We start from the raw sequence: 18,662 nt of genomic DNA, 5'->3' as shown, positions 1-18,662 counted from the left end.
GAAGTACACAAGAACTATCAATAATGTATACTGAACGCTTCTAAGTACAAGAATATATTTTATTTATACTGAGTTCAAACAGGCATTCAAGTATGACACAGCCAGATAACTATGGTAATAAAAGTGTGAGGTCTCCATACAACTTTTTCAGGGTTATTCATTTATGTTCTGTAGAATTTAAGTGTCTTTTTTGGTCTGAAAAAATTATTTCACTTGCACCAAAAAGAGAGTACAATCTATCCTGTGGTGACCATGAATCTAAATAACATGAAAATAACTGAGAAGTATGTAGAATAGCCTGAGATCCTCTTTTAAAAACATCTGAAGACTTCTGAAATATAAAATTTGAGCCCTTCTGTATATATTCTATAGTATTTCCTGACAACAATCAAATTAAGTTATTCTTAGCTACCTTCTAATCACCTCACATGACCTTAACCATAAACTAACATGGTGACCTCAAAATAGTTGACACAGAAAACAGAGGTTTGTACTATTTCAGGATACAGCAATCTAAAAACCTCTAAATACAGGCCAACTAAAATAACTGTCTTGCACTTTAAATTCTTTAGCTTCATTCACAGCCAGAACTTCACACAGTATCCTTCTCGTTCCTTCAGACATGTGGGTTTTACCATCCTTTCATTTAAATTTGAAACCCCATTTCAACCACAAACCAATAATGGGGCTGGCAAAGGCAGGAGCCGAAGGAAATAATGATAAATATGCACAGATATTGGTAATAAGAACATTACTGATTTATCTCCATGCAGTATAGCATACTGTATTTGACATTCCCTGAGGACCAAATACAATGCCTAGTATTCTGTCAGCCAAACAGAATCACCAAACTTAACGTAGTGACTTCTACATGCTCACAGGACACCCCAAGAAATGAATAAATGTGCAGAAGATATGTAGAATTTACACATTTGAAACCACCTCCTGCCATGCCTAACTATGGGTCACAAAATATGTGTGCTAGCTAAGCCATGCTTTGTCTAAGGAAATCAGAATTCAAGATAAGAGTGAATTGACATTTTATGTTAGTAACCAGCAGGAAGCGGAAAATGATTTGTAGCGTGCATACTCTTATGTGATATGTCAAAGTGTTTCCAAAATTTTCAAAATCTAGCTTTAATTTTTTTTTATCTGTGCACACCTATCCCAAGTACAAAATAATGATTATTAAAATGTGACCACTAATGCCTCACTCTCTTGATTTTCTTTTCCAAATCCAAATATATACAGTCCTTCCCTAAAAGCTATTAGCAACCTGTATATTAAAGGCATCAGATCCCATCTATCATAGAACTTAATCAGGATCAGTCCTGTATGAGAGATATATGCTATATTTCATATATATGATATATTTCAAAAGATGGAACAAAACTACCTCTGAGCATTCCTAAGCATTCCTTTCACAAATCCAGGAGTATGCCATAAGTTGACATGTGATCTAAAGGCACACACAGATCACAAATGATTACTTGCTATTTCCACTACTGGGAGTGGGTAAGCACACTCTGCCTATCAATTTGGGGGCATGCTTCATGGCACTAAAATTATTTGAAAGCATACAATCTGAGTCCAGTATGCTTTATGGAACATATTTTCCCATATGAACTTTATAACTAGAGCACAACTTAAGACTCTCAACTTTAGAATTGACACTTCTGCCAGTCTTTCATGAGGCCCATCAGAGTTCACTACTTCAACGTCAAATGGTGAAATTTGGAGAAAAAAATCACTCTATATATCTTCTGCAATTGTGGTAATAAAGTGGCTTGTGTTCTTTCATCATACTTAATGTTGTATTTCAGTTGCAATTTAAAAGGCTTTGTTTTCTGAAAAAGCAGGATTTCTGGAACAAAATATGGAGAGAAATTCTGAAAATGAGTTTATATCCAGCAGCTGCACTTCAGAATTTAGAGTCATGAAGAAGTCTTATTTATTACGCAGTTTGTCCATACAAGTAAAGGTAAAGGTAAAGGTTTTCTCCTGACATTAAGTCCAATCATGTCCGACTCTGGGGGTTGGTGCTCATCTCCATTTCTAAGCCGAAGAGCCGGTGCTGTCTGTTGACGCATCAAAGGTCATGTGGCTGGCATGACTGCATGGAGCGCCATTACCTTCCTCCCAAAGCGGTACTTATTGATCTACTCACATTGCATGTTTTTGAACTGCTAGGTTGGCAGAAGCTGGGGTTGACAGAAGAAGCTCACACCATTTTCCGGATTCAAACCTGTGACCTCAACAAACTCAGCAGTTTAACCCACTCGCTATCAGGGACTCCATACAATGTGGACAAAACGTCAGGAGAGAATGCTTTTGGAACATGGCCATACAGCACGGAAAACTCACAGCAACCCTGTAGTAGGCATGTATGTCATTACCTTTAAGAGCTAGCAAAAAAAAAAAAACCCTATTACACAGTCTAATAAAATTCTCAATTTGTTTTTCAGAACGCATAGCTAAATTTGCTCACAAATATACCCCATTATACTGCAAATCAGCAATTAGCTCAATCAAAATTTATTTAAGTAATTTTTATGAAGCCAAAGCTGTAGAAACATATTGTTTTCACAGAAATGGCAGCACATATTTTATTACTAAGCAGATGGAGAGCTTGGTCTTTGAAAAATACTTAGTCATTAAACCACATTTCACAAAAGGTTTATTCCAAACTTAAGCTTATGAGTTGAAATTCATACATAGAGTACTGATATAACAAGAAACAGGAGCAATTAAAACGGGTTTTTATATAAAGAAAAAGAAGGGGTGTTCTGAAAGCAAGTTTGTGAAAATATTTTGTTACCACTTAAAACTTTAAGCACACCTTGATGCCTCTGATCTAAGAATGAGGTAAGACCTTGCATGTAACTATCAAATCTGAAATCTATTTCTGTCATTAAAAAGAAACAGATAACCTGGATGTGTTTAGCAGCTGAAACAACATGGAACTTGGCTGCAACAATAGTTTAGATAGTATGTGTAAAATGTCTATAGACTGTGTTTTCTTAAATGTTTCGTATGACAATAAAGAGTTGAGAAAAACTTCAATTTATCCATGCTTCAACAATGAGGTCAGCACAGGACCAGCATAACATTTTCAAGACATCTTAATTTTAACTTCCTTCCTTTTAACAATATAGAACAGGAAAGGAGATTAAAAACAGATAATACTTCAGGACTCTGTTCTGAAAATGTTACAACATAAATTAAAAAGCATGAACTGCTAAAATGAAACCGGATACCACACCTTTTCTGATTGAGAATTATCTTCTGAAGCTTCTACATGCTGTAACATATGCTTCCTGAGCTTGCATTGTTGATGACTCTCCAAGTGTTTATAAAAAGAGACTCTAATATTTAGGTCAGGTATGGAATCTTATGACCCTTCAGATGTCGTTGGACTGAAAATCCCAGCAGAAGTAACCAGTAGAGCCAATGGTGAGAAATGTGTGAACTTGCTGTCGTAACAACTTCTGGAAAAACACATGGTTTCAACGAATATGAGGCTAATACCAGACCAAAGCAGTGAACTGGGATGGCTATTTTTTCCACCCCCATCTCCTGGTGTTCTTTTATTTGGTGATCCCAGGAGTTGAAATGCGGCTCTTTTATGTGCTTTATCAATGAGCTATGGCATTTGATTTTGCCCAAAATCCTCCTACAAACTCTCATATAAAACATAATACCATTATGAATGATGGCAAGAATTTGTGAAGATGCACAGCCATCTATCTAAATTTGAACTGCCAAATTACAATCTTATAATCTGTCATGTTATCTATTTTTGTTACTACTGTGGAAATCCTTCTGTGAAACAACACATGGCACACATTTACAAAAGAGCGAAAGCAAACATGACAACACATTCATATTTGTTGAAATCTACAGTTCTATTTCACAAGACAGATAAAAGTTTAACACTGTCTAAAAACCAATTCTTGTTACACTGAAATGTTTCAAAAGTACCAAATTCACAATATGCTAGTAAGAATCAGGAACTGTATGACCTTGTTTGCATTAAGATCATTGGTCTTCTTAAAATACTATTTTTTAATTTTAGTATGCTTGGAAGAGGGTTTTCACACCACATTAAAAAAACAAGCAATGTATTTCAATATTTATAAGTCCCATAACTGCATGTAGCTGTGCCATGGGGTTACTCTTCTTGCTAATTTTCAACAGGGGATTCTCTATTCATGGTCAGAATTAGCCTTAATAGCAACCACATTCAACAACCTACCATAAACTTGCAGTCAAACCACAGAAAAAAACAGGCATTTAGTTGTGCATTAAGAGCTTATAAACAGCTTTAAAGTCCATGACAAAAAGGACTTCTAGACAGGATTTTATAAGATTAGCCAGAAGACTCAAAAGAGTATTCTGCTAAGAGTGCATTTAAGAAAGCTATCCGATAAGAGAAGCATGGTCCAATTCTCAATTAAGGTACAATTAGTTGTCGGTATCCAGGAGGTTTTATCAATGGATTAAAATACCCACTTAACTCCTCCAGTGAACCTTGGTTTTATTATTTTATATAAGGGACACCAGTTTAATATGCCACTGTATATTGAGATGGCAGAGATGGAGAAAAATACAGCAGATCAAGCTGTACCTAAAAACTTACTTTACAGATTCTTGGACAAGCCACCAACATTTCTGCCAAGCTCTAATTCTGAGTGACAGGCTTCAATGCAAATCAGTTTTAAGGACCAGCAGCTATTAAAATGTCTCCACTCTTCAGAATCACAAGGAATTATACTCAATGTCCTCACTATATTGTTCCAGAACAAATATATATTCACTAACTTCAACCCTCAACCTTTAGTGTTATGATACAATACTGCATCAAACAATCTCCTATGTACGTAGTATTGTTGCTTTAAGAGTACTGTACAAAATCAAAAAAGTTTTAATTACTGCATACAGTTGTTATTTTTAGTCCATATGGGTACCCCCCCCCCCCAAAAAAAGTCCTAACATTCAAATTGCAGTTAGGCATCTTTTTCATTGTTATACAGATTTGCTACAAAGACAGATTAATCTCCAGGAGGGTGATGTGTTGTACAGATTATGCTGAATGTTTTGAGGACTTTGTCAGGGCTGCAGATTCAACTACATAATTGTCTGGTTTTCCTTGCAGGCCTTGGTTGTATGATTGTATACAAGCAGTTTTATGTATGACTGGAGATGCAATGCTTATTAGAAAACAGACAGGGGAAAATAGCAGAAGATGTAAAAAGGGGCTTCGGGTATACCATCCAGGTCTATTTTTGGCTCAGGAACACTGCAGTCGTTTCCCCTAAAGAAATGGTTACATAAGCCAAAAACACACAAAAATCTGTCATTGAGTTTACATGCTGTTACGCCAATTTTCGCAGACAAGTGCAATGATGGCATACGAATTTAAAGCTGTATTAACTTTTACGTCATGCATTCTATTTAAAAATAAGCCCGTCATGTTTTGGCAATGCTTGCAGTCACATCAAGAAAACAAGAGCTAACATTATACATTAAGAATCACTAAATTTTGGCTACAATCCAGTTGAATACTTCCACTGTCAGAACTATTTCCATTGGTAGAATCAAAAAGGAAAATCCCTTCTCTCCAAAGCAGCTCATGCACTTAACTCTTGTTCCAGAGGCCAAGGAAACCCTCCAGAGCTAATTATTGTGTGGCATGAATAACTATGATGTGGGGGAGGGGAAAATATTCGTTGAACTAATAGGTACCAGAATGATGCCAAATGTAGGCCTATATAAATACAGGTCTTAACATTTCCAGCCTAAACAGTAAATACTGTTAGTCCAATGCCATATCTTTACTTTCCAAGGTATAAGAAACCAACATTGCACATTTCCAAGTTCATAACAGTAATAAAGTGATCAGAACACACTTAGCCCAAGCAATTCAGATGTTAAAGTATATAATTTCTCCACTGTTTTAAAAATACTGGCAATACAGGATGTTTTGTGTAGTTGTATGTGTCTCAATATGATTATCACATTAACTAACTTAAAGATATGCAACCAATTAAACCCCATAGTGCAATGTTCTTTTCTTTCAGGAAACTTTTTAAGGGTTCCAGTTCTTTCTTGAAAATTGAAGGGTCTTTTACCTGAAGATTTCTCATCTAACTGTCCATTTCCACTATTTCAGCTACTTTTACTATCCATTCTTCCCTTTTTGGTATTTATTCTAAATTCCATGTCTACACATACACAGTTCTTGCTGCAGTTCTCATCAATCCAAAACAATTGCCTTCTTGCTGGACCATCAAATATGAAAAAAGGTCCCCTCGCAACAGGCATTTTTCAATTGTGGCTGGATTTTGGCTCTTTTTACAGCTGTCATGTAATATTGATAGAACATTTTGTAAAAGTTTTCCAACAGTGAATAATTTCTGAATATTTTTATTTTTACTTTCCAGAGGAATTCCAATTTGTACCATATGACCAATAAAACCCCTGGAGCTGGGAAGGACACTCAATAGAACAATTAATTGTAAAAATGGTATTAGAGGAGGAAATGAGAGGTCTGGAAGATAATGAAAACAGGAGGTGAAAACACTTCCCAGCATATAATTAAAACGCAACATCAATTCCAATTGAATACCAGGTCTGAGGAACAGATGGCCAGACCCAGTTCATTTAGCCTGCCATCAAACATATCAATAAACACCACTACAAATTGAAGAAATATGTTGATTATTGTTCATACACAAGAAATGTTCTGTGACTTGGTACTGTAATGCATTGCAAGAACTACCAAATAAATAAATAAATCTAAGTTAGTGCATGCAGACACAAGCTGGTATCCAGTTCTGTCTTCTGACATTTAAGTACAATTTGGCCTTAACAACAAAAACCTCACAATATTTTCAGTCATATGATAGTACTTCACTTTTTCCTGACCTGGTAAGTTCCACACCAAAAGCTGCTTTTGAAGACTCTGGGAGCTTCTGGCACATAACATCATGCATGAGAGTGAACATCACAGATTTTAGAGAAGGAAAGAAGCCTTACTTGCTACCTGCTACTATCACCATTAAAGAAAATTAACACAGTTACTTAAAAGACCTTGTATAGGTTGAGTGTCTCTTTTCCAAAATTCTTAGGACTAAAAGTGCTTAGGATTTCAGATATTTGTTTTTGAATTTTTGAATATACATAATGAGGCATTTTACAGATAGGACTCAAGTTATATACATAGAATTTTCTGCATGAAACTTAAGTTTTTGTACTATCATAAAGTACAAGTGTTACTGTCGCAGCCATGCATGTGGCAATTTTGGATTTAGGTGCGTTTCAGATTTCCAGATAAAGGACACCCAATCTGTGAAATATTACCTTCTGACACAAAGGTACTACGGCATTTTTTAACTGTAACAAAGTTTGAAGATAGGAAAACTGATTAGCATAGCATGACAAAAACATTAGATCATATGGATAGGCAAAGCTACTCTCACATTTTCAGGCTGTTTTTTGTTACATGAGTATAAGGAGAGCATAAAATGGTTATTGGGTTGCTGTAGGTTTTTTCCGGGCTATACAGCGATGTTCTAAAGTCATTTTCTACTGACGTTTCACCTGCATCTATGGCAAGCAGTTCCAACAGACCTCACTACCTCTAAGGATGATTGCCATAGATGCAGGCGAAACGTCAGGAGAAAATGCCTTTAGAACATGCCCATATAGCCCGAAAAAACATACAACAACCCAGTGATTCCGGCCATGAAAGCCTTTGACAATACAAAATGGTTATTAATTACTATGTTACTTTTATTAATAATCAAGCATTTCTAGTAACTGCATATCCATATTAATGAACTTTATCATTACTTCACTGTCCCTAATGTATCCCATCTCATTTGATGGAGCTTTGTTAATGCTTGAAGAATTTAGTTCTCAAGAACAGCTAAGGCATAGGTCCACATATTTTTAGCACTACACTATTAGAGGGCCAGGTTAAAATAGTACTGTTAATATATAAAGGGTGCAATGGAACACTTAATTCTGCATCACAATTATACAACAGTCATCCTCAAGTAAGGACAGTCATACTGACAGATAATAGAAGGAACATAGATGTAATGAAAAGAGAATCTTCTGAGTTATGCTAAGAATTAGTTAATGTAATCAAACTCTAATATATCTTGAAATGTGTTCCACATCATGTTAGGAAACATAACTACAACTGTGTAATTTTAACATTCAAAGGGTTTGCCTTTGAACTGGTGGAAATGCTGCTCTTAAGCCATGCTGCTATATGATAAGGACAGTCAAATGACAATGTAACACTCATCATGTGACAGTTATTTTCAGCCAAAGACAAACCGCAGTCTCATTTTAGTAATAAATTCACTATATATTATTCAACTGACTTAGTCCAGAACTTTTACTATTTCACATTTCAAGCTCAACTATATTTATATTCAAAAATCCCATCAATTAAACTTCCTCCTCAAAAAAAATGTTCATAACTTAACTCACAAGTTAACTGCATTAAAACAATGCAACTAACTTCTACAAAAATGTATTCAGGAACAGTGTAACTTTACTGATGGGAATTTTACAGCTGGACTAAGAATCAGTAGAAAAACATAATATTACACTGACTCATTATAGAGGAATGCCCTCCTCACAAAGTTTTTTTTATAAACATACAAGTTCTGCAAGGGAAAATGTGTATTTGTTTAAATTACACAGACATAACTACTGTGTTTTGGCCAGTGTTTTTCTTGCAATCCAGTCTTACAGCAAATACATTTTACTTCTGAATGTATATGTTTATAATCATAGTGCAAGTCCTATTGAAACTGGATAGGGATACAAATTATTTAAGATTAGGACATTAAATTCTAACTATGCAGTTCTACGTACATTTACCAAGGAGTTCACTTGTGTTAAATAGAATTGACTCCTATGTAGGAATGGATAAGACTGCAAGCTAGTAACTGTACAAGAAAGGTGGTGACTGGAGCCCCATCTACACCGACCATAATGCATTCAAAGTTAGGCCCGTCGCAAACTAGGTTCCTGCTGGAGAAAACCTTGCTAGCAAGTCCCTGACGTCATGAGCCTGCGCCTCTCTCCCCGCCCCTTTCTCCGCCCCTTTCTCTTTGCGAGCGTGGTTTTTCCTTTGCTAGGGCAGCATTGCCCGCATTTTCTCTCAGTTGAATTCTGCCAACTGAGAGAAAATGCGGGCAATGCTGCCCTAGCACAGGAAAAACCACGCTCGCAAAGAGAAAGGGGCGGAGAAAGGGGTGGGGCGAGAGGCGGAGTCTCGTGACGTCAGGGACATGCTAGCAATTTTCCTCCCGCAGGAACAGAGTTTGCGACGGCTCTTAGCGTCAACGTCAGGGATCAAACAACAAACTCCCACAAAAGCAAGCAAAAGAAATCCCTTAATATACATCAGTGCTCTGTGGTTTGTGTAATCACCATCCAGGCCTCAAACTCATTCTAGAATTTCCCATGTAATCATTTGCATAGTGAAACCACTTTCTTCAATACCAGTTTGAAATTGCATTAATGTAGATACAGCTTTGGCTATCCTTCTAGACCAGCGGTTCTCAACCTGGGGGTCACCTGGTCATTTGGGAGGGGTCGCGAGGCTGCCTTCATTGGCCCTGCCCCAAGGGCGCGGGCTCCTTCGCACGAGGCCTGGCCTCGCGCAAAACCCACCTAGCCTGCCTCGGGCTCTCGCCATCCTCCATGTGATGCAAATCCTACCTCACCATGCAAAGCCTACCTCACCTGGCTCTCCCCACTTGCCAGCCAGCAGGGATGTGAGCCAGATAAGAGGCTCCATGTAAGGTCAGGCCGCATGGTGGATCCTCGCACACCAGGCTCTCACAGCCTTACGGGCTGCCAGAGGCATGAGCCTCCCTGTCGGATGTGGGCCCAGACTCCTCCAGAATGCACCAAGCAACAGCAACTCCCTAATGTCAAGGTATGTATATTTTCCCAAAACTTTCCCAGTATTTTATGTTTGTCATTGGAGTTCTGTATGCCAGGTTTGGATCAATTCCATGATTGTTGGAGTTCAGAATGCTCTTTAATGATAGCGGAATTATATCTCCAAGCAACTGCAACTCCCAATTGTCAGGGTCTATTTTCCCCAAATGTCTCCAGTATTTTCTGTTGGTCATGGGAGTCCTGTATGCCAAGTTTAGCTCAATTCAATTGTTGGTGAAGTTCTGAATGCTCTTTGATGGCAGGTGAACTATACATCCAAACAACTACAACTCCCAAATGTCAGGGTATATTTTCCCCAAACTCCACTAGTGTTCAAATTTGGGCATATTGAGTATTCGTGCCACGTTTGGTCCAGATCCATAGTTGTTTGGGTTCACAATGCTCTCCAGATGTAGGTGAACTACATCTCCCCTAAATCACTGTCAATTCCTCCCAAACCCCTCCAGTATTTTTTATTTGACATGGGAGTTCTGTGTGGAGGTCTCAGTGGTCTGTGGAAGTCAGAGTTGAATCAGTTGAAGGTACTGCAAATCCCATCATCTGTTTTCCATACTCCCCAAACATATTTTTTCTGATTAATCATGATGCTTTATTTATGTTGAATTTGTAACAATGAAAACACATCCTTCATATCAGATATTTATATTACTATTTGTAACAGTAGCAAAATTACAGTTATAAAGGAGCAACAAAAATAATTTTATGGTTGGGTGTCACCACAACATGAGGAACCATATTTAGGGTCCCCGGTGTTAGAAAGGTTGAGAACCACTGTTCTAGACCATGGATTTTAAAAAGCACCTAAAGAGAAGCACACAAACAAATCTGCACAACCTTGAAAGTATTTTGTAAGGTCTGTTTATTACCAGGCTCAAGAAACACAACTGACATTTAAACTAATTTTGCTACTGAAGGGAGGGAAAAGGACATGTAATAAAATTAGAACTGGAAACATTTCCTCCTCAAATGCAAAGCCAAAAGAGCACTATTGTTTTATTTTAGTTCCAGAGGACTCAGATGTGGTGCTCCAGATGCTGCTTGGATGACAACTCACAGCAGTCCTCACTCCTGGCTATGATAGCTAGGGCTGAAAAGAGTTATATGCTGCACTCAATGCAACATCAAAGAGCTATAACCAGTTCTGGATAATAGCACAGTACACTCACAAGTTCTAGCAGGCAGCCTGTAGAAAGCCTCCAAATCTTAAACAACTACTCTCTTACAACAAGAATCATGACATATATAGTAATACAGAGACAAGACCCTACAACAAACTCTGACCCCATTTCTACTCTGGGAGCAATATCATTTGGAGGAAGAGCATTTCTCCTCCAAATATCTTCCTCTAAAGTGACATGCCTCTCTATACTCTACATTAGTCAAACAGAAAAAGATGTATTGCTTTCAAACATCAACATTAACCACTGGAAAGATAGAAAAGATCTGTATCATCTTGCCTGTCTCATGACTCTTGCAATACTTATTGAGATAGTCTCTTTGACTTTTAAGATTCCTCCATATTCTTTGAAATATTGTCTTTCTGGATCCTATTATGTTGTATCCCAATCCCAGAACCACATAGATATACTTCAAAACCTGAGACTTTGATACCACTCTATACTACCTCTGAAAGAATGGATGTATTCATGAAAGTTCAGGCTAAAACAAAGAAGAATTAGCTTTAATAGTTCTACCACGTTCCTTTTCTCTCCTACTCCATTCTTCTTTTTTATACTCCCAAGAATGTTAACAGCAACAAAATATCAAACTCTGTTGTTGTCGTGTGTGCCTTAAAAATTGCTTTTAATTTATGGTAACCATAAGCTGAAACTATTGTGTGGTTTACATGGCAAGAATTGGTCAGAGTGGATTTGCCTCCCTTCTTTTCTACTCCTAAAAATGTTGGCAATGACATAATGTTGAAATCATTAGATATACTATTAGAAGGAGTAACATATGCTGTAAAAGGCATTACCCTTAGCTATCTGTCACAGAAAAGGCATGGAAATTTGCAAAACAACTAGCCTGATTCTTGAATCTTGGAATGCTGACAAGATACATCTCTGACTTTTGAGATTCTTCCATACTCTTGCAAGAAAGAAAACATGTCTACAGTCCAACCAGAACAAGAATGGTGTTCAGAAAATATTCAGCATTGTGTCTCAATAGCATCATTATAAAAATTAATGGGCTGATGCTTTCTCTTACTATGAATCAGAAATCCATTTCTACTTGCTACAGCAGGTGGAGAAAAAGAGTAGCAACAATGGTTTTATAAGAGGGGGAAAATCACATTATCTATGTATTCACCTAAGATTGCAATAGCTATTAAATGCAATCCAAATAAGGCTTATTTTTAAATATACCGGGCATATAATGATGCCATATACTGATGGACATTTTTCCATAATTTACTATACTGATAACGTACTAATGGACCCACTTTTTAGGTCTGCAAGAAAATAATTATGAATTAAGTGATTTTTGAACTCATTCTGTTTAATCCTAGCATACACAGAAGCAGAAAAGAAGTGTTTTTAATCAGAATTCATAGAAATATTGAAGAAATAAATGTAATGTGGAAAGGAAAAGATATAGGGGAAATAGAAGGCAGTAGGGCCTCCACATCCATGGAGGTTAGGGATGCAGGATCCCTGCGAAAGTAGAAAAACGTCTCCAGGAATCTCTAGGTCCTCTAGGGTGTCTCTATCGATAACTTCTGTTGGAAGTTGACCATAGAGTTGCCCTGGAAGACCTATCGATTTCTGGAGAGATTGTAGTAACAAAATCTGTAAAATATCAAATGCACAAAAGTTAAGCCCACAAAACCACAAATGTGGAGAGCTTTATATAATAAATGGAGTGCATCATATCCTTATAAATGGAGTTCATCAAATCCTAATAAGTCACTATCCTGTAGAAAGCTCATAATGGAGGAGCCAGGAATTCTGGTTCTCAAGCAGCCCACTATATTTCTGTGCAAGTCAAAGTGGAGGAAACCGCCTGTCAGTTTACCTCATTTATATGCTGGGAGCAGAGGAAGAATGAAACATTATCTGCCAAACAGCTTACTCACCTGTTCGTAATTTTATGTTGCCTTTGGCTACAATGTAAGTTCTTAAAAATGACTTCAGGGAAAGATGTTCTAGAAGAAAAGGAAAGGAATCTTGGAAATCCTTCACACCTTTCAGTAGAGCTAGGATGTTGCCCTCTATTTTTGATACAAGGAAGGGGTTTTCAAGAAGTTCTTGCAAATCCTCAAAGCACTTTCCAATTTTTGTTCTAGCTTCTGCGGCTGCTGCACCATCCTATCTGTGCATTCTTCCCCACAACATCCAAGTCAATAAGACATCACATGAAAAATGCTGTATCATCATGCTATGTAATCAGTTTACTTTATGATTTTACTAAGGCCAATTATTATCATAGCCACATCATGCTTTTCCTTCAGTTAACTTAATTGAGTGTACATACCTGGCTCCCTTCCTCATTTTATGCTCACAAATAACATTATGTGACATAGCTAAGTTGAGAGAGTAACTTTGCCAAAGGTCACCCAGTAGCATTCATGATCAAGTGGAGACCTGAATCTGGATCCCCACAATTGAATTCTTTAATCTTTATATGATATTCTTAAATAATCATTGTCAATTACACAGTGAGTCAATTTGCCCTCAGTGAACTGGGAGAAAGGAATGGGAATACATCTTCATTGCCAACATAACTAATCTGCCACTCCCTGGTTTGCCATGCTGCACTACAGCAGTTTCCCTGCTCACATTCTCAACATACCAAAACAGGAAACATCAGCCCTGCCATCACAGAAAAGGAGAGAAGCACTTCTTCAATTCTTCACAGGAAAGATGAGCAATCAAACTCAAACAACTCTTCGAAAATGAGTCTGGCTTCCTCAGCATTCTTGTCACCCTGTAATCATTTATACCTTTTCCAGACTGCAAAAAAACCACCATGATGTATGTGGCTACATTTGAGGGCAATAAATGCTACGAATGCTGCAGTTCAACATAATTCTACCTTTTAATACTCTACAACTAGCCCCTACTTTAACAGAATCTATCTGTAGTTAAACCTTAAGAACTCTAATTTAAATCAATTTCTTGATTAACATAAGTTCTCGAATATTAAGAAATGTTCACGTTTCTATACTATTGTAAAGGCTCTTTCATTGATCTGCATAGTAAACATATATGCCTAAATCTTATCACTAGCTCCCAACTAAAGTAGACCCACTGACTCAATTGCTGTAAGTCAACACATATAAAACCCACTGATCTGATAAATCTTTTCCACTTGTGAAGAACAATGTATTAAGTGCAACGATTTTCAGCCCAGTTTCACATATTCTTTTCCATGTGTTCCAAAAACACAAAGCAGCTATCAGAAAAAAATCTGCACTTTATCCTCACAAGAGCTTCTCCCAGCCAAGTCTTATAGTGGCAACTTCCTCAACTACCTTGATAAATGTGTCCTGATAAGTTATGCTCCTTATTTAAGCAGGGATTGTCCAAACAAATGTGTGTGTCATATTAAAGATATATTAACAATGCAAACTGAAACTTTCTTCTTTCAATGAGTACTGGCAGTGTTGTGGATTTCCTTGCAAATTAGCGTTCCTAGTCACACCCACAAATTACTTTTTTACATGTCATGAAAATATAAAAGAAGATTAAACATTTAGCCAGCAGGACTCTCATAAGAACCATAAGCAACTATATAACTTATGAAAAGCAGACCTGAAAAGTTAATAAAATAAGATTGGCAGTGGGCAAGTTGAAAGTCAACAGATGCCGTCTAAAGAAGTTATAACTATGAGCAACTGCCGTGAGGAACCACTAGTATTTATCCCCAGAAATTATGGAGAGACAACACCTCTAAGGTACATGTACTCATAGCAAGACAAAATCTTAACAGGTAAGTCCTGAGGCTTCACAGGTAAACGTCAGTGGTAGAAAACAGAGAGAATAGGAAAGCTGCTGGTGTAGTTTTCACAATGCCAAGTAAATGCTATACTCTGTGAAACATCCTTCAGTAACTCATCAAGAAATTACTACTGGAGGGTTTAATAAGCTTCTTTTAGGCTAGGAATGTGACACCCAGAAAAATAAGGCATAGGAGAAGGAATTGATTGATTGAGATCCAAATGTACAGTCAGACCTCCTGAGACAGCTGCCTGTTTTCAGTAGAAACTAATTCTATTCAATCAACTGTCATGTTGTTTACATAGATATTTTAACTACAGCAAACAGATCCATCCACCATCCCCAGTAAAAAGTGTGAAACAGCCCAGACACACCTACAGGCTACACTGGAAGTTACTTCTAATGACCACAGCCCAAACAGGGTTTCCTGCAAAAGAGGCAACAAGGTTTCCAATTCCAAGAAAGATAGCAAGAAATGTGTTTCTTCCAGCATGGAGGGTGGGGATGAGAGGCTGACTGCAGACCTGCTTGGCTGGGGAGTTGAACTCACTTCTGACATTTTATTTAGGGTCAGTGGTTCTCAACCTGTGGGTCCCCAGATGTTTTGGCCTACAACTCCCAGAAATCCCAGCCAGTTTATCAGCTGTTATGATTTCTGGGACTTGAGGGCCAAAACATCTGGGGACCCAAGGTTGAGAACCACTGATTTTGGCAATTCCCCACCATTCCCCGCTTATGGGACTAAGCTAACAGCAGTATAAAATATAACAACAGAAACATTTTAAAAAGTACATATTAAAAACCAAATATTTGACAGTGCTGATAAACATAAAACCTGAACATTTAAAAAAGCATCCAAAAATCAGGCATAATGGGGAGGAAGTTGACTTGTCAGTGAAACACTAAAACCAAAGCAAGATTTTGGGTGATTTCCACAGTAGAATTAATGCCATTTGACATCACTTCAACTGCAATGGGCCAGTGCTATAACATCCTGGAAGTTGTTGGGTGCATCATGAGGATGATTGTCATAGATGCAGGCAAAACGTCAGGAGATAATGCCTGTAGAACATGGCCATATAGCCCAAAAAAACCTACAACAACCCAGTGATTCTGGCCATGAAAGCCTTCGACAATAGCTGGTAAACTGGCTGGGGTTTCTGGGAGTTGGAGGTCAAAACACCTAGGGACCCACAGGTTGAGAACCACTGCGTCTAGCTCAATGGGCAGCTAAACCAGGAAATCCCAACTGAATGGCCCCCCACGAGGGTATTCCTCCAGGGGCAAACCAAGAATGGCCAAATTGGAAGTCCCTGAACAGACTCAGAAGTGGAGTGGGCAGATCAAAAGACAACCTAGCAAAATGGCACTACCTAAAAGAATTCCACACCTTGTGTGACTGTGGAGCAGAACAGACAACTCCACATCTTGTCCACTATGCGCTGCCTCATGAACAGAGGAAGAATTGTTGGAGGCTACTGACAATACCATTGCTTTTTTAAAAAGAAAGACCTAAAAACCTGGCTCTTCCGTTGTGCTTTTGGGGATTGACCACTCAATCCATCTGGTTGTCTTAGCTTACAGCTGCCCTCAGAATAAAGCATCTTCCCACCCCTAAAATGGCTAAATCCCATGGTTCCTCCCTGTTGGGCTCCTTTCCTACCAATGCATTTTTATCCCTATCTCACCCAGGGCTTTATCCTTTTGACATTTTATCTCATACATTTGGCCCGCCCTCTGTGTCTGGTTTTACCATGCTGTTTTATAGTGTTGATTTTGTTATTTTATATCTTCTTATGATGTATTTTGTTATTGTGTGTTTATTATGTTGTATTATTTTGGGCTTGGCCTCATGTTAGCCACCCCGAGTCCCCTTTGGGGAGATGGTGGCGTGTTATAAATGAAGTGTATTATTACTATTATTATTACTATTATTATTACTACTATTATTATTGCTGTTGCCCGTTTTTGGTCAAAAGACATTTAGCCGCCTGCACTCCTTCTATTTTTATCAGTTTTATACTTATTTAGGCGATGCTTTTGATACAAAATAAATAAAGCTCAATGCTATGTAATAATGGGAGCCGTAGTTTTCCCAAGTCTTTAGCCTCCTCTTCCAAAGAGTGCTGCGGCCTCAGCAAAGTATAACTCCCAGGATTTCATAGCATTCAGCCATGGCTGTTACAAGTGCTGTCAAACTGCATTAATTCTACAGTGTAGGTGTCCCGCCCCCTTTCCAGTTTGGTGGGGCACTGGTACTGTTTGGCTACAGATGAAAGAAACTACAATTCCCTTGATTCCATAGTACTGAGCAGTGGCAGCTAAAGTGGCATCAACTTGCACTGATTTTACACCAGGCATGGACCAAGTTGGGCCCTCAATCCAGGAGTTTTGGACTTGCAGCTGAGGATGCCTGCCATAGTTGTGGGCGAAACGTCAGAAGAGAATGCTTCTGGAACATGGCCATACAGCCCGGAAAACTCACAACAACACAGTGATTCCAGCCATGAAAGCCTTCGACAAGACAGTAGTAGGCTGTTAGGAATCGTGGGAGCTCAAGTCGAAAAATCCCGGAGGGCCAAAGTTTGCTCATGCTTTTGCTAATCTATCTGGAGAATGCTGGATTGGGAAAAGCGAATTTACACCATTTTTCTGTTTGTGGGAGATCTCTCTTGCAGAAAGGAGAATAGACTTTGCAAACATAGTTGCTTCTATGACTTCATCACACCATACAATGAATCCACTTTAAATCTGGTTTTTGCCTCCTGCAGAATTCTGGGGTTTGTAGTTCAGTGAGGCTGTTAAAGGCTCTTCCCTAAACTACAAACCCCAGAATTCTGCAGGAGGCAGCAACCGGATTTATAGTGGATTCATACTCTAATGCAGGCATGGGCAAACTTGGGTCCTCCAGGTGTTTTGGACATCAACTCCCACAATTCCTAGCAGCCTCAGACCCGCTTAAGCGGCTGAGGGGGAAAAGGAAGGGGCCTGAGGCTGTTCGGAATAATGGGAGTGGAAGTCCAAAACACCTGGAAGGCCCAAGTTTGCCCAGGCTTGGTGTAGATACAACTCTGAGTCTTCAGAATAGTTTTCTCCAAAGTTACAAGTCATTCGTAGCGACGAACGAATCACAGAACTGGAAGAAACCCAAATATTGGGGGAGGGGGCGGGATCCAGTCCAACCCCTTTCTGCCACGCCCGCGGGGAGACACCATCCGAGCCCTCCTGACAGATGGCCACGCGGCCTGCGCTTCCGAACCCGGCTCTCACCCAGGCGGGGAGGTCTCCGGTGGCGACGGTGAGCCTGACGGCGCGCTCCTCATCGTGCAGGAAGGCCAGCGCCCGGCCCAGGCGGGAGGCCTTTCCCCCGCGGTGCCTTTGGACCCAGAAGAGGCCGACCAAGGCGAGCAGGACCCAGCTGAAGCTCAGCCCCAAGTAGCCCAGGACGTAGACCGGGAAGACCAGCGCGAAGCTCCGCGCGAACTGCGACACCAGGCCGGCCAAGTCCACGCTGATCATGGGCTGCGAGGAGGAAGGGGGAGAAGAGGGAGAAGGAGGCGGCGAAGGAGGCTCCGAGTCCCCGCCGGGCCCGGGCCCCGCTCTCGCCTGGGCCCCCGCGCCGCTCATGCTGGCTCCGAGGCCGCTGCTCTCCCGACGACTGAAGCTGAGGCGCTGTCTCCGGAGGGCGGGCACACGGGCAAGGCCGAGGCGGGGCCTCGCATCGCCCGC

At 39.3% G+C, this 18,662-nt stretch overlaps 1 protein-coding gene across 3 annotated transcripts in view; it reads right to left on the bottom strand.

Annotated features, from left to right (window-relative positions):
- Positions 1-18,662, bottom strand: part of ESYT2 (extended synaptotagmin 2) — a 72,334-nt gene extending 53,672 nt beyond the window's left edge. Inside the window, exon 1 of one of the 3 annotated variants that reach the window (XM_060782569.2) lies at positions 18,204-18,662. In XM_060782569.2, coding sequence (XP_060638552.2) covers positions 18,204-18,560 — 357 coding nt within the window. In that variant the 5' untranslated portion in view covers positions 18,561-18,662. The remainder of the gene's footprint in view (positions 1-18,203) is intronic. The other 2 variants (XM_060782571.2, XM_060782570.2) reach the window with 2 other exon arrangements.

Source organism: Anolis sagrei, chromosome 6 (genome assembly GCF_037176765.1).
Source record: "Anolis sagrei isolate rAnoSag1 chromosome 6, rAnoSag1.mat, whole genome shotgun sequence".
NCBI classification, from domain to species: Eukaryota; Metazoa; Chordata; class Lepidosauria; order Squamata; family Dactyloidae; genus Anolis; species Anolis sagrei.
This window is presented reverse-complemented; position numbering and strand designations above follow the sequence as displayed.